Source organism: Psittacula echo, assembly GCF_963264785.1.
Source record: "Psittacula echo genome assembly, chromosome: 16".
Lineage (NCBI taxonomy): Eukaryota > Metazoa > Chordata > Aves > Psittaciformes > Psittacidae > Psittacula > Psittacula echo.
The window spans coordinates 6,372,567-6,389,812 of record NC_137752.1 but is presented as its reverse complement, the minus strand read 5'-3'; the positions used below and the strand labels follow the sequence as shown (position 1 = coordinate 6,389,812).

General features: G+C 48.0%; 1 protein-coding gene across 1 annotated transcript; it reads right to left on the bottom strand.

Moving 5' to 3' along the window:
- Window positions 1-294: 294 nt before the first annotated feature.
- URM1 (ubiquitin related modifier 1) lies at window positions 295-16,930 on the bottom strand. The gene is made up of 5 exons (XM_080630471.1): window positions 16,847-16,930; window positions 14,205-14,275; window positions 2,307-2,388; window positions 1,261-1,309; window positions 295-555 (listed from the first exon to the last, which is right to left on the bottom strand). Exons 1-5 carry the CDS (start codon window positions 16,879-16,881, stop codon window positions 487-489), a joined length of 306 nt encoding a protein of 101 aa, XP_080486597.1. The 5' UTR covers window positions 16,882-16,930; the 3' UTR covers window positions 295-486.
- Between the last annotated feature and the right edge of the window lie 316 nt (window positions 16,931-17,246).

Genomic DNA, 17,246 nt, shown 5'->3' with positions numbered 1-17,246 from the left:
TTGTATTTCACATCTCGCCCTTTCTGTGGCTGATGCAGACTGTACCAACACCAAGTATTGTGTTAAAAGAACCTCAGTTCCCAGCACCAAGGCAGAGGCACCCCAGCCTTGCCCCAGAGCATGCACAAACCCCCTGCACACCTCGCTGCCTGCAAAGACACATTATCCTACTCGAGGTTCAGCACCCTTCTCCCTCCCACCATGGAAAACCAAAGTCCCACATGCTGCAGGTGCTCTCTGCTCTTTAGGGTACCTTGAAGTGCAGTCAGGAGAGATGAAATGAGGACCAAAAGATAGATGCTGTTGTGATGGAGAGCAGGCCGTGTGCTGGCAGGGCTTTATTTGATGTCTAGTAATGAATGAAGGCAGTGGGAAGATGCAGAGATCGGGCACAAGCAGTTCAAGACACGTTTTGGGTTTAAGTTTTTGTTTGGGGTATTTTTTGCTCAGGGATTTGGATTTACATCCTCTTGTTCTTCCAGGAGTTCACCCGCCGTGCAGTGTCGAGATGAAAAGCACAGTATCCTGGTCCTGGAGTTTATAATCCAGCTCACCCTGCAGGCCAAGGGAAAAACATGAGAAATGGTTGAAATGGCATTTCCAAATCCTGGCTGTAAAGAGAAAACAGCTCGTAAAGCGATGGTGAGCGTTAGGGAGAGCAGAAGGGGATAGATAGACTGACGTTTTCATCCTAAGGGAAGCAAAGGTGAGAGATCAGAGGAGCTGATGATCATTATCCCACACCGCTTCCTGGACCAGGGTTTTGACAGCACTGGTGGTTGCCTGAGGCAGGACAATGGTTGGTGGCTGTTTGTTGTCTGAGCACAACAGTAGGCTCAAGAGGGAAGATATTTACCAGTTGCCTGTTTGAGGAGAGATCTCCCCAGGGCTTCACTGCACCTTGCCCTGGTGAAGGTGGTTTGCTTTGGGCTGTGGAGCTGCCTGGTTCCCACTATGCTGTTACCCCACATGTGGGGGAGACCTGCCTGCAGCCAGAGGCCAGGGAAAACGGGGGGGGGGGGGATCTCTCTTCAGGAAACACTGCCTGGCTGATGAGCCTCAGCAGGTTAGAGAAAGGCTCCAGGCTTCTAAACAGCCCCAGCACAATACAGGGAAAGAGATCCCAGCCTGCCCCTTCCCCTTTAAATAGGAGATGCTTTGCTTGGGGCAAGAAATCAGAAAGAGCTTCTCTGAGAGCAACCACAGAACAGATAAGAGTAATATTTTCAACAAAGAAAGTCAAAGTGAAGGGGTACAGACCATTAGCTCCCAGTCTGCATCGTTGATGAGCACCAAAATTCCTGGCCTCCTGCAGAACAGAGGGAAATAATTAGGATACAGGGCTGCTAAAAAAGCGACACAACTGGTTAAGAACAAGGGATGTTAGAGCACAGATCACAAGCTGACTGCCTGTAAAGCCAAAGAGAACAAGGAATCCTAGCACGGAGGTGGAAGCAGGTACAGTCTGTGCCCTTTCTAGATCAAATAAAGGGGAGGCAGGAGCAATCCCAAAGCTCATTTGAATCAAAATGCACCATTCCTGAGGATGCTCTGAGATGACTACATTGCCCTTCGATGTAGGAAAGCCAGGTAATTAAAACCCACGCACTCCAGTTGAGCACAGAGAGCTTGATGTGAAGGCAGGGAAAGCCATCCCAGTGCCCCTACCAAAGGCACTAAACACCCAGGGATCCACTTGCAGCCCCTGATTCCAAGCAAAGGGATTCCCCCCTCTTTGATCTTCAGTGTCCTGCAATTGTCTCTCCTGTTACCAGGGGACCTGGCACACGTTTCAGCTCACAAAGATCCATGAGGAATGCTCAGCACCCCCAGCACCACCCCGCAGCACAGCTCACTCTGCTCCATTTCTCTTGGCTTTTTACTCTTCCCCCCGCACCCTTCCACGAGGTCGGCCCCATTTTGACAATAAAAATACATTTCCCAGAAGGAATATTTGTTGGCATTTCTCCGAGTGACTGCTTCAGTCCCAGTGATGTCAGCAGGGAAGGGACAGACCTGTTAGAACTCCTGGATTGAGGATACATGCGCTATGCTGCTCCAGGTGACAACAGAGAGGAAGTATATGTGGCTCTGCTTCATGTTTAGGGTTTAAAGAGCTGGGGTGAGTGCTGCAGGAGAGGATCTCTATGGAACAGCGCAGTGTGGGACACCTCCCACCATCGCTTTAGCAAATCCCTTATTTTCATTGTCATTAACTTGCTGCTTCAAACCAACAGGGGAAACGCATCCCAAACAGTGGAGACGAACAGAAAGCCACAAGGAGAATTCAGAAGAGCTGTACTTACACAGATTCCCCTTGCATAAATAATTCTGGTCGTTCTTTCAGCAGATTCTCTTTGATCCACTGCAGCAGGTTTCTGATATCCCCTGAAAGGAGAAAGGACAGCAGTTTACAAACTGGCTGACAGCTCCGAGCTGATGCCAGAACAAAGTGCTTGTTTATCCACAAAAGAGGAGATGAGGAACACGCAGGATGGAGGGGGATAGCTGCAAACCTCCCCTCAAAGAACTCACCCAACGGGATTGCCCCTTTAGCAGTACCTAACAGGCAGCTCTGCCTCGAAGGAGCTGAGGGCTCTGCCCCAACCTCCATGCTTTGCCAGCAGAAAATGCACCCCACAAAGAATGGATGCAGAAGCACTGATCCAGCAGGAGACTGACACATCCCATATCCTCCTTGTTGCATTATCACCTAACAAATTGATTGTTAACTCTCTGTGTGTTTAAAGTCCATACAAATGAGCCTAAGAACCTGAAAGGAGTAAAGGTAGACACTATGGGTACCAAAACCAGCACGAACTCTTGGCAGTATGAGTTCTGGGGTACAGAATGTCCACAACCATGCATTAAACACACACACACAAGCACTTGCCACAGTAGTTGTATTCTGGACACTTGGAACATTCCTCAGCATCCCACCTGCTGCTGTGGTGCTCCCTCCCTCTATACTTTGTGCTTATAGGTTCTTTATTAAAGCTCAGCCTTTATCTTTCCATTTCAGTAGGTGACAGGAAGGATTTGTCTTCATGTAAAAGGAGGAGGAGACACTGCTGGCGGGTTTTTATAGTATCAATTTTACTTTGTGAGGCAAAAACAATTTCTTTAGTGATAGCATCAGTTAATTTCCTATTGGAGAGGTGAGGAGCGACAGAGTGGGGGGGCATAATCCGTTACAGGGTTTAGAGATGCTGACAAATTGCAGTGTGGAGTTCTCCTGCATTTCCCTCTATATTTCACTGTTCCACAAACCACTTCATCATTCTGAATCCACAATCAGTTATTCTCCCAGGGCTCCTTTAAACAGCCCTTTGAAAGCCCCCAAAGAGTTTAGTTTGTTTTCCAGGCATGAGGAAGCTTTTGGAAGGCACAAATCCACCAGTGAGGGCTGGAGCCCTGCTCACAGGAGGAGCAGGGATGTCTGGATGGGTTTCCAGGTCTGTCTCACATGTCTCTTGATGTAGTCACTGGGAGCCTTTCCCCACACTGCTCTCTAAGCTAAAATCAAACTCTGTGTACTATTCCTTATGTGTTTGCTTCATAACCAGCAAAACCAAATGTGTGTGTAGTGGCTCGACTCAGCCCTTGCCTTATCCCAAGATTCTATGGGATTGTGGATGCTACAGAGCAGAGCTGAGGTTCTTCTGGGTAACGTTACCCCACCACTTCTGCCATACCAGGGATGAATCTGGCATAGGCAGGTGCACATCAACCAGGCAATGGGGACATGTCCATCTGCAGCAGATGGGGTCCTCTTTTCCCAAGGAAAGGGGGAGGAAGATGCCCTGAGATTCCCTTTGCATCCCCTCCCTGTTTGCCAGAGCATGGGTGTCTCTGGATGGCAGCTTTCCCCCTAGCACACCACCGCAGGGCAGCTGGGAGCACAACAGGTATTGCTGCCTCTGAGCACTGCATTGAGCCCTCGATTGCTCTGTTCAGGGCAAAAAGACCTGCTTTGTGCCTTAAAAGCACCCGTCAAGCTGGATCACCTGCCTGGAGCCAACCCACAGCTCCCTTGTAATGAGTTAAGAGCACAAAACAGACCATTTTCTGCTGCTTTCCTAGCAACGTGCACTAGGGATGGATGGCAAGCACTGCTCAGAAGGTGTATGTACACCCCGGCGGTCAGCCAGTCACCAGAACAGGAGTTAACCATAGCCACCTTCCCCTGAAACCCGCTGCTGCAATGCAAAGCCCTCAGGATCTCACACCCAAACGGCTCCTGCTCTCCATCACCAAGCAATGAAAGGCAGAGAGGAAGATGGAGAGGAGCCTTCAGGAGAAGGAGGGGGGCAAAGGGGACCCCAGCCCCAGCGCAGCAGCGCCCGCGAGCTGTTTCATATTTATGCACTTGCAGCAGGGCACACAACAATGAGCTGTGCCAGATACCATTCTCCTCCCGTGGAATAAGCAGCCCTTTCCTCTGGGACCTTTCAGGAGAGATCATTTAAACAGAACCACGCTGCACCAGCTGGATAAAAGACAGCCACCTAGAAGCAGCCTGGATGGAGAGAGGACTGATTTATTCGAGGCTGAGCTGCAAGACTCACCCCTACTCCTTCCATAATAAACGTTCATTTCAGCCCCACCTGAGCCTACATTCATTTATTCCTCCCTACACACATACTGAAGAATCCAGACCAGATACCCCTGTGTATGCCTGCAGCTTCCACTCCAAACAGCCACAAAAAATAAGACTCCCTTGTCCAAAGCCAACCTTTAGATTTAATACTGCTTTCTCAGCATTGAATTCCCTCCCCTTCATGTCTCTATGTCCTATACACCAATATAACTAGAACAAATCAATTATAAAGGATCAAAAATGACCAGAGCCACACCAAAATCATCTCCCACAAGGAAGATACTGAAAAGGAACAAGATTACTTCCATTGCAAGGGGTCTGGGGAGAAGCCATCTTGCAGCTCAGTGCCTCCAATAGCAGTCCTGATCAACAGCTCAGGACTCTCTGTGATATCATGATGGAAATAATAAGAGGTAAATTATAGCACAACTGCTTATCTCTTGCAGTTGACGTACATAGCAGTCCTAAGACATTTTCTTTCTGATACTACACTATGGGTTTAACAGGTTTACCAGCTCCCTGGGTTGAGGATTTGCTGTGCAAACCAGCAGGTCCTCCACAAACGACATATAAGGAAAGAATTAAATCTCAACCTGCTCGGGCACCACATCCACTGACAGGTTAAACCACGGCAATTTCACACTAGTGTTGGTTAGAAGCTGGTCCCCATCACAAAACAGAGGCAGTGGCTGTTCGCAGGAGCACAGTTGTACTACACGTGCTGCCATTCGGCTGCGAAAGCAGCCAGCTCTTTGGGTTAGGAGTGAGGTTCAGGTGCGCTCTGAGACAACACAGCATTTCACTCTCCCATCTCCAGCTCAAGTGCAGCAAATCCCAGTAACGCCACATTTTTATCACTGCAGCATGGTCTCAGTGAAATCCTTTTGGTAGCCTGCTCCGGTTCATCCACAGCAAACAAACATCCACACCAAAAAAACCACTCTATCATTAACCATTGGCAGCATCAGCAGAGAGGCAAGAACCAGCCAAGGAAGCTGAAATAGTCTCAAACTGCAAAGGAGGGACTGAAGCACATGGTAGGAAATCCCTGTGTTACTTGTACACAGAGACAGCTTCTGCTGCCTGTGCTCAGAGCACCTCAAACCTCTGCAGCTTCACAGGAAAAATAACGTAAAGTTCATTAGGAAACCAAAATAAAGAAACTCAGCAAACGTTTGAGAAAACTGCTTTAGCTTAAGCGCACAGATGGGAGCTTGAATCCACGATACACACATAGAGCAAAGCAGGCAGCGAAACACAGCGCTCAGGAAAACCAAGTGTGTGCTTGCAGTGCCACAGAGTCATTGGCTTGTCACGCAAGCGGGCAGGATGCAGGATCTGCAGGGAGCGTGCATACAAAACCCAACAGCCTCGGCTCATTTGCAGCCCAGCTGCATCACAACCACTCCTGGTTGTGGCAGACAGCACAGCGCAGTCTGCTCCGTCCTCTTGCCTATCCTCCAAGGCCTGATCTTCTGCATTACTCCAACTGCTCCTCGATGAAGAATCTGCTGAGCTTCCTCTGCAAGAGAAATACAGCTACGACTCCATTTTAGCACTGCCTGCAATAAGAGCCTGGGTTCATCTGCACCCTAAAACCCAGGGCTGGAATCCATAGATCTTCCCTAGCTCAATAAAACCTCCTGGGCCTGAAAGATTCATCAGCAAAGAGGACACTCGCTGTGTGCAGAGGGAAATTGGGTGACTTGAATAAGAAACGCACCAAGCTGGGTGTTGCACCAGCAGGATCTCACACTGAACTGATAAATGTGCAGAAACACAGGGGGATTTTGTGCAACCATTACCCCAGTTGACAGGGATGGGCTCTGAGCTCCCAGGGAGCTGCACAGGTCACTGATGGACTCACACACACATGCAGTGATCAGACATCTCCATGTCCCCTGTCTTGAAATCCACATATAAACCTGCACAAAGCACACAGTGCTCGGAGAGCACCCAGAGGGTGTAATTACACCCATCTTCTTGCCTTGGCTGCAGAAGTGTGAAATAGGGGAGCCCTATAAAGGCTGAACCATGGAAAATTCCCTTCTGGTCCGTAATAAACAAGATATATGCAGCACTGGTCACTAAGGGGTCAGTGCTGCAAGAGCACAGCGCTTTCCCTTGCGGATAGCTCCCTGTGGGGTACCATTTCTTTGACCCAGAATAAGATCATTTATCATACTGACCATGGCTGAGCTCCAATTTGCTGAGGTCACTAACTCTGGACGAGCGCCGCTCCACCCACATTCTCAGCCACCGGCCTGTAACCATGACAAAGCCCCTTCCCTGCAGCTCCTCTGCCATTATTCCCCCTGCCTGCATGGAAATGTATGGAAAGACAATTTGTATGCCCCTTTTCCTGGCCTTAAGCAGCTTGTTTTTAAAACAGATGAACCAGCTCCCAATACCTGCTGCCCCTCTAGGTGCACGTCTCCTCTCTGCTATTGAATCCTCCAGGAATCTGCTCTCTAAAAGAGCTTGTTACAAAACCTGACCTAAGGGATCCTTCAGGCTCCTCCAGCCTCCCATCTGATATGCAAATCATTCGCTGAAGCAGACGATGGTGTGCCATAAACTGCAGAAGAAGACCTGGAATAGCTGATATAAATGGAGTCACAGGCAAATGGGTTCGCTACTACACAGAGCGAGGAGCGAGGCAAGATTCTGCAGCAAGCGCAACATCCATTTTCCCTGACAAGTGCGCAAGCCAACCCTGCCATGCACTGGAGTGGGCAGTGATTTAAGCGCTAGGGAAAAAATTAGGGGATAACTACAGCCAGACGTAAGAGAATCCCAGTGCTCTTATCTGTTCTTGTCTGCTCCAAATGAACACCAAGGTCTTGGCTTCTCTAATTTTTAACCGTGTTGTGACATCTTCCTCTCACTTCTCAGCTATAAGAGCAACGCTGCTCTTCGTTCTCTTGCGCCCACAAAAGGAGAAGGGATCTCAGAGGTCTTTCACAGCCCTCTCCTGTTAGCAGTGAAGACTCAGATCCCAGCCATTACCTAGCCCCGAGGTTTTAATCACAACACTCATGAACTGGAGAGGAGCTGCTTGGGATCTTCCACTCCCCACAGGTTGCTGGTAGGAGAACACAAGTTCAAGGGATCTCCAATCCCACTCGCCAGCCAGCAGCAAGCCTCCAGATCCATGAGCTCCTGTGACAAAAAAAGCAGCTCTGAGCTGATTCTCAGGGTAAACCTAATCCCTACTCATTTCCAAAGTCAGAGCATCTAATCCCGTAACACCCAACCCTATTGTCACTTCAGGCTCCCAAATAAATGCCACTGCACCAAACTGTCTCTTTTAATTAGGATCACAGATCCCTACTGCTGGCCCAGGGTCTTGCCTCTCGTTCCAAATTGTCAAAGGAAGGATTCCAGATTGGGAATTGCAGACACTACAAATAATACCCCATTAACAGGTCCCGTGATATTCTCCCTCTGTCACTGCAGAATGATTCCCAACAAAAGACCATCCCAAGCCTTTCCCACTCTGATTTTGAAGATGCTTGAGCAATGTAGACCTGCTACTAAACCCCAAGGAGACTGTGCCACGGTCAAATAGTTTTTGCAGTCAGAAATCTTCTGCTAATGCACCAAACTCCCATTTCTTCATTCCTCCCTATCAATCTCTGCTAGATGATATTGCGTCACCCTGGCTATAATCTGTCCTTCCCAATGATAAAGGAGATAGCCCACCTCATCACTTTTCCATTCATTTATCCTGTTTAACCTTGAATAGTGCTGGTTAATTTTTTTTCTAAGCTGCTCAGGAAGACAATTCAGAGATTGCATTACTAACCATGGCACAGAGCTTTGCCAAAACACATCAGAACTCACGTTTCCCTTCTCTCTTATTTCCCCAGCTCCCGGGTTTTGTGTGTGTGTGCACACAGCGAGGGTGGAAAAGGAAAACCTTCTCCCTGTTACAACAGAGCTGATGCGAGACCCCAGAGGAAGGTGGCTGCTGCTGCCAGCGTGCAGAGGGATTCCCTGGCAGTCTGGCACTGCCCCACACGCAGCCTGGCCGAGGGAATCCCTTGGGCTGGGCTCTCCCTGGCACTGCCAGCTGGATCAGAAAGCGCCTTCAAGTCAATCCTTTGCCCCCCTCCCAGCCTGGCTGGTGGCTGGTGTCCCCTCTGGCTGCTGGATGAGTCAATGTCTCAGCTCACGAACTGCTGTGATTTTATTGCTCTACACACAGAAATCGTGCAGCGTCCAGCCCTCACCTCTCACTTTCAGGCTCAGATCTGCTTTGCTATTATTAGACTTTCATATAGGGCAAGCACCATTAAACCGATTCCTGTCCACCCAACCCAGCCACCCCCACAGATACTCCAAGCCCCCTCAGTCTTACTTGAAAGGGGAAAAGAAAGGGCCAGTGAGATGATCAGGGTGGAGGAGAAGGGGGGTAAGATTTACAAGTGAATGGAGGTAAGAATGGAGCAGTTTGTGGGATAAAGGGGCTGCAGAGGGAGCTTTACAGATGTGCAGAGGGACGGCGGCTCATTGTTTAATTAAGCAGAAAGTGGCTCTTTTGAAAAGCAATTTTGCACAGGAGCTCTGAGCTCAGCAAACAACTCCTGCGAGTGAGGGCAGGAGGAGAAAGGAACAGCTGGCCCGGAGCCGTGTGAACCGCATGCTAAGCGGTTTAAAGGGCCCGGATCCTCCTCCCCAGCCCTGTTCCACTGCCACCCTCTGAACAGTGCTGTCAGCACAGCAAATCCCACCGAGAGAAAAGCCAGAGCAGGGCATGGGGGGAGTGTGCCGGCACAGAAGGGTTATCCTGCTAGGTGTCCACACTGCAATACAGCGGCTGGGAAGGAGGGTGGAACAGCCAGGCTTTGTTATCCCAGGGATATGGTCACACACAAGAGCTGGGTTTTGGATGCCTGGGAAGCTCTTTCCACAAGGAGTTGGGATGAACCGAGCTGGTAACATGGCTCCATGGTCTCCTGGGTGAGCGCTGGCACTGCTCTGGTGAGAGCACAAGGTTGCTTCTCTGAAGGACTCATTCCTTGTGCAGAAGCTGGGACAGTGACCCAGAGCCACGGAGTCGTGCACCATGACTGCAAACACATCAGGGACCACTTGATCACAGTGGTGGTGGCAGCATCCCACGGGGCTCCCGGCGGTGCAAACATGGCTGCTCACACTGATCACTGGAAAGAGCAGCCAGGATCCAGAGCTGAGCTTGTCCAGCTTCAGGTCCCACCCTGAGCATCCCACTGAGTCCCCTTTCTTTGCCAATAATATATACACCCTGCCTAAGAGAGATGCACAAGTAGAGGAATAGCCCCAGACTCCTTTGAGACCTGTGAGCACCATGCACTGTGGTTAAAGATGTGACTGCATGAAGTTCCATAGAGCTACGTTTTTTTTGTTATCATTCTAATAAACTGCACAACCAAATATGTTTTTATTCTCTCTTCGGAGCAAGTTCTAAAATGTTAGGAATAATAAACAGAGCAATAAAAGCATTCCAGAATATTAGTAACTTAACTGCAGCATCCTACCTACCAATAGCACTGGGCATTTACGTACAAGCGATGCCAACTGCTGCTCTTGATTTTACGCCTTGTTTTGGCACAGCACCCCAGTCAACTCTGACCACAGTCCATGCTGTACTTTATAAGCCACTCTGCCTGTAACACAGGTCTGATCTCCTGAGATCCCCAGGCTCTTCTCTGAGAAGATGAATGCTCCAAACTCCCTCCATGCTGTGTGGAACAAGGCCCCTAGAAAGCAAAGCTCTTGAGGAGCAGACCATGCTCTTCTCTACAGGGATTTAACATAAGCAGCACTTGGCAGATAATTTTTCCTCTTAAAAAGAAGAAATAAATATTAGCAACAGGCTTTTTCCCTGGGGTTTTGGTAAAGGGAAACCACATACAATTACCAAAAGACACTGATTAAAGATGTATCCCTCCAGACTTGTAAATGCCAAAACACACAGTGAATTCTGGATTACCCCAGGTTCAAGTGATTGCTGCTGCAACTGGTCACTGCCACTCCAAAACACAAGTCCCACCACTGGAACCACAGGAGAAACTGGAATTCAAAGGCCTGCGATCAGCAGCTGAGCAGCACAACTGCCAGAGACTCCACAATCAGCCCCAACCTCTGGATGCAGCACCCAGCAGGCAGCACAGCAGAGAGGTTTTGTAAACCTTCTTCATCACACGATGCTGCTGAGCTAAACCTGAACTGGCTACAAGGGTTAAACAATGCCAGGGACTTCCTACCCTTCCATCAGCCCCCATGCAACTCACTTGGCCATAGACAAATCCACCACTGTGTGTCCCAGCGAGATGGAGGAAGGAGCTCCAGCATCGCTTGCAGAGCAGTCATACAATGACCTATTTGATTACTGGAGCACTTGCTTAAATTACTGTGGCTTATTTCAGGATGAGGCTGCCAAATACATTTTCAGTTTTTAATTTAGGGTTTCTCTCTTTTATGCTCCATTGTCTCTAATAGCTTCTTAGATGCTTGCAAATAAAGTTGATTTCCCTGCCAATTTAATCCTCTCTCCATGTGACAAATACCACTATTCCCTCAGCTTTCTCCCACACACACAGTCTTTATGCAGAATAAACCAACAGGGCATAATGCCTTTAGATCCTCTAACAAATTTATCAATGAGATCATCAAAATAGCCAGCAATTTGGGACAAGATTCTTGTTTAATTTAAGGTTTTCTTTCTGCAACTGCTCTAAAAGATGACACCGTCCAGCACAAAGTGCAGCTCATGTAAATCTGTCTCCCTGTGCCATGGATCATACCTCTGTCAGTTCCTACTTCAGAACTTCATCATGTAGGCTAAGACAGTTCTGCTTTGGAAATAAAGAACTGCTCTCTTACTGGTGTTAGGTTACAAAAAGCCTCTTGGATAATAAAAACAGGTCCCACCACATGGCTGTACCCCTTGTGGTTTGCTCTTGTCCCATTTGCAGCTTCCTTCCTTCCGCCTCCCGAATCCCTCCAGAAGCCCATCTCCAGGCCTCAGAAAAGGACAGAGAATCAAATCTTCGTGTAAAAATTAACTGGATCTGGAACCCACCTACTTTCCACCTAGTGCCTGTGACCAGGAAAAAGGAAACAACCACATAAGAATTTGTCCAACATTATTATCATGCAGAGAACATTGCCCTTGTCAACTACAGAGCACAGCTTGGTTTATCCATGTCAGTATTTCTTCATATCATTTTCTACCTCCCGATACCTCTGGGATAGATATAAAAATGCCTAAACAATTAAAATATAGCTGGGCCCAATGTCCCAGAGAGAAGTAGCTGCTCTGCAAAAAGGAGGACAAAGACAAAAATAACCTACAAAGAGAAGAACAGTAGGTAAGAGAGGCCAAAATGGCCCAAAATAAGCTTGATGGCTAATGAAATCAGTTAAAATGGGGTTAGAAGTACAGGTCTTCAAGTACTGCTCATACTACAGCTCTTTCCCCAGAGTATTAAGTGACAGATGTAAGGGGTAAGGTAAGCTACAGGATGCACCAAGTATAACTGAGCTGATTTATTTCTCTAACCACTGTCACTCTGGCTGCACGAGGGCAGCAGGGAACATACTACATGTATCTTTATTTACTCAGAGAGAGGTGAATTAATGTTTCTTAGCGTGAATGAGGAAAATACATGGCATTAAGAACAACGTAAAATTGCAGGAATTTACCAAATTCCTTATTCACATGTTTCTGACGTGATTCTACTGACTCCTCACCACTACAACATGATTCCCATCTGGAAATACTATGAGGAGTGTCTCCAGATATCAGACATCAACCCCCCATCTCCCTACCCCACCCCTGTGCTGGGTGTAAATGTCACTATAGCAGAAGCCTCACAACTCAACCCAAAAGCTGAACCCCCCCTCTCACTCAATGCACTTGAAAACAGGAGGCTGCAAACGGGGGGAGCTGACAAAGGGGCACACTGTCCATTCTGCCACTCTTGATACAGGAATAGCAGCATCTGAAGAACAAGGCAGCCTGGAAAGCTGGGAGCAATAATATGTTAAATGAACTGGGAATGAGCCACTGGAGATCATGAGTCTGAACCCTGAGACTGAGCCAGATCTTCAGGGAAAGATCTATCCTTTAGGATAAACCCAGTTCCTAGTGAAGTCTGCAGAAGTCTTCCAACTTCAAGTGGGAATGGATTAGGCCACATACAACTGCATCAATGACAACCATCGGGCTGGAAGAATCATGCTTTGATATTAATTCCTCTCTTCCCCTGGCAAAACCAAACATCTCATGTAATAACCCCATCTTTCTGAGGATCCAATTGTGAGCTGAACTCCACCAATGACTTGATGCATATCAGTGGGTATTTTAAATCTACAGAACCCTGCAGAAAATTATGCTCTAGCCCTGAAGTTTATAAACCAACTAAATGAGTGTTTTGGCATTTCTTTACTACCTTCCCCTTTCGGGATCTTAAGTGCTTGAACAGTGCTGGAATTTAACGCTGAACTCTCTTGTGATACATGAAAGCAGCACTACTACTTCACTAGCAACAGGGGAAAGTTAAGCAACACGACTAAACTCACAAAGCAAATCAGTACCAGGTCACGTTTCTGGATCCTTAGTCCCTGTCTTAACCACAAGATAACACACTATTCCAGTGCTCCTATTACATCTGAATTACACATACTTAAGTCCAAGCATCAAAAGCACTTCTACCAATCTCTTAATTACTTCCAGGCATGGCAAGAAGATTTCAGGCCTGAGTGTTCAAAGCACATATATTACAGTATTAGCCATTCATGAGATATTAGGTGTTAACATTCCCTGATGCTTTGTATAATTTTGCTTTATAATGCCACTCTCAAATAGCACAAAGCCTTGCTCTCTAGCTGAGAGAATTCAAAGCATACCTGAGGCAAAATTATGTTGCAACTGAAGTATCTACACGTATAAGGAGAAACAAGAGAGTTAGTACAGCACTTCTCAGTACTGATACTCCAAATCACAAACCTGAAATGATGACTGTTTATCACTGGGACACTCAAGTCCTATTTTCTACCGTAGGGAAGGCTATAGACAGGATGTTCAGCATCACATTCAAGTGTTAGCTTTGCCATTTTCAACTGCATAGTTAATATAGAACAAGTACATATACTTGTAAATTCAATTAGTAGATAAAATGCATTTATGTTACACTGCTATACACACCCCCATGTATCTATTCACTACATATACACGTGCACACACTTATATCTCTCTTGAAAACCTCACAACAGGCAAGGAAAAAACAGAGAGAAGAGGTTATTGGTGCTTTCAAGCAAGACAAATGTAGACTCGATGGAAGCAATCAGAGGCTGTTGCCTATCCAGGAGGAAGGAGGAAAAAGTCTTAGGGCAAAACACAAGTGCTTAGAGGAGAGGAAAGATGCTCCGACTATTTCTGCTTGGTATTTACTTTGAGGACTGTTTTCTGCCAAGCTATGTGATCCACAGCATGTCTGAAAGTGCTTTTAAAATACATCAGTTCGTGTTGCCAACTCATGAAACTGTTGTACAAACCGGCTTTGTTTCATTTTTTGTCATTCTTTCAAGTTATCCGACAGGTTCTGATACTCACAAGGCTCTGGCTGACAGGGCAAAGTCACCTGATGCTTTTTGACACCATCGAACATGAATTCTGCACCACCTCTGAAATAAAAACAATGAACCACTGAGATTTTGCTTTATTGTCAAAAGGAAGACAGTACAAAAGAGGCGATTTACATAGATGCCAAAACAGAGAAAACAAATGACACAGCCTATATTTAGCACAGGATTCTCTTTGTCTTTTTCCTCCTCTTGCAAACCACACGTTCATAGGGGAAGTTGCCATCTCCCATCGCCAGCTCCCACAGGAGGCTCCGTTGAGGGCCAGAACCCCACGGTGCCAGGCATCATCCCAGCAGAACAGGAAGATGGTTCCTGGTTCAATGTGCTAACAAACAGCCACACAGCATCCTGCCTAATGCCTCCAGCTGTCGACACTACTGCAGCCCAAACAGCATTACAGCCACCACATGACATCCCACGTCTCTTGTCCCCAGCACCTTTTATAGCCACAAGCCTCGAGGCTTTTAACAGAACTGTAGCATCCTTCTAAATAATCCCCTATTTCCACTTGTGAACAGAGAGGAAATGACTCACAGGAGGTTACACAGCAACCAGAGCCAGCATCCCTAAGCCCTGGCAACCTCTTCTTGATCTGCTTGCTACAGAACATTCCCTCTCAGGAGGGACTTGAGTGGGAGAAGCAAATGACAACGATGATATGTGAAAATGAATAAACAAACATACAATCCTCCACTGAACAACCTGACGAACAACCTCTTCTGATAGTCCGAATGCACTGAAGGATCAGCCTCAGATAACTCACTGATGGCCTCTGGTGTGAGCAAAACATGCAGAGGCTGGAAGTACAGGAGGACCTTGAAAGAATGGGATTTAAATTGCGTCCAGGTACCTCATCATCTTTAGGCTGTTCCAAAAAAATCCTTCATTGTTTGGAACTGCAACTCACAAGGTCCAGGAGCTCCTCAAAACATCCCGTATCTGCCCAAAGAGCAACTGTGGAAACTTGGAGCTTTACAAGCATGAATCAGTTTTCCTGATGTTGTGAGGCCACCAGCCAAATTCAGCCTTAGATTGTAAAACTTTATCATGTGAGTAAGGACATGGATAATAAACATGAGTGCTACTTTTAACACATGGGACATACAAGCAGATAGAACAAACTCTTCACTCTGGAGTGAACAGCATGGCCAAAGCTTTAACAATTACGAAGCTCTCAAAAACCTCAACTCATTTGATATTCAACTGAGGTAGAAAAATGACCAAGCTGATTTCAAAGCGTTTATAATTGTGGCAGAACGTTCTTCCAGCTTCAAACACTGATTAATTTAGAAAGATAACCTTAGGAAGTTACTGTCTGGGAACTCATTGGTGCCTCACATCCCTTGGGAAGCAGCACAAGAAAAAGAAGTATTTAAACTAAATAATCCCCACCTAAACTATCAACAAAAGACACATCCAGACGTTCCAAAGCTCCTTTAAATCCAATATCTCAAAATGCCCCACTAGGTCTCCTTGGCTCTGCAATGGAAGAGCACAACAGAAGCCTTGTTATGCCCTCGGCAGCATTACTTATATGCAGCGAGTCTCCTAAAGAGCACTCTGTTGGTGTCCTTCCCCCAGCTCACACAAAAAATAGCTATGTGGCAATTGAAGCGGCGATTATAAGCACGAGGGGGGATTCATGCGAGGGGACAAGTGACAAGGATTATATGAAAAACATTTTTTGATGTCACGAAAACAAGGTCACGCTTTGTTACAGTGGGAAATGTAGATTGCAAGATAAGGTCCTTCTGTAATGCGCGAGCTGTGGGGACCTCAGCTGTGATTCCTACATAGAGAGCTCATTTATGCATTTCCAAAGGGAGCAAAAATGCATCTCACTCTTCTGGGAAAAATTAGGAGAGTTCCTGCAGCTGGAAGTGGGAAAGACTGAGGAAAGGATTCTTAAGGAGAAGAGCATTTGAGGGGTTATGGCGTTTCTGTGTTGTGAAAGGGTGGGAAAAAGCGAATAAAGAGCAGCCTTTTAGCTGCTGTTAAAAGGAGGCTTTAACGAAAATAACACGAGTATTTCCACAAATATGCACAGGCTTCCACTGCAAACACTTGAACTTCCCAGCGCCAGCGCTGGGGAGCAACGCGGATCCTATAGAAGCCAAGACCTGAAACCCGAAACGCTACAAAGGCTGTTTTGCCCTGAAATAACTGAGACACGAAGCGAGCACACACGTACACACACAAACACACACAGAAATACAGAGGAAGAAAAACCGAAAAACGAGTGGAAGGTTTTAATAAATCATTTTAATCATTAAAGAAAGCAAAGGCTGGAAGGGGAGAAAGGAAAGCGCTGGTACAAGACGCTCATACAGCCACAGGCGAGGCCGTGTCACCGCCTCCCTTCAGAACCACAGGGTAGGGCCGCTCTACTCGGGCACGGAAACCGCCCCGGCGCTGCCCGCCCCCCCCCGGCAGCGGCTGCACCGCCACCCCGGGCCGCAGCCCCGGAGCCCCGCGGGCCCAGACAGGCTGGCCGCGGCCGCACAGGCCGCACTCCACAGGGGCTCCGCCTCACCGAGGGGCCCATTCCGGTTCCCCCCTCGGTCCCGGGTCCCCACTGCCTCCCCAGGCCCCGCCGCCGCCAGCGCTCACCCGAACTCCACCTGCAGCGACACGGGCGCCGCCATCTTGGCAGCGGCGGGGACGGTGCGCGCGGGCCGCGCCGGAAGTACTGCGCCGGCTTCCGGCCGCGCCGCGTTGCGTGGCAACGGCGGCTCAAGGCGGGGAGCGGCCGTGGGGCCTAATGGGTTCTACCGGAAAGCCGCGGTGGGGCCTGGCCTGAGGGGAGCCCTCAGAGGGGCTCAGGCCGGGCTTAGACTCCCCTTAGCGCTGCTGGAAGGGCGGCCCGTGCCTGCTGAGGTGCGCCCTCGAGGTGGGCTGTTTGGGTTTGAGTTGACGGGACCTTAAAGCTCATCCAGTTCCAGCCCCCTGTCACAGGCAGGGACCCCTTCCACTAGAGCAGCTTGCTCCAAGCCCTGTGTCCAACCTGGCC

Excerpts from the sequence above, each read along its gene's own strand:
- URM1 (XM_080630471.1), bottom strand. The coding sequence starts at position 16,881 with ATGGCGGCGCCCGTGTCGCTGCAGGTGGAGTTCGG. Across the intron at positions 2,389-14,204 it reads GCCCTGTCAGCCAGAGCCTT|GGGATATCAGAAACCTGCTG; the intron begins GTGAGTATCAGA and ends TTCTCCTTTCAG. Across the intron at positions 556-1,260 it reads ATGCAGACTGGGAGCTAATG|GGTGAGCTGGATTATAAACT; the intron begins GTCTGTACCCCT and ends CTTGGCCTGCAG.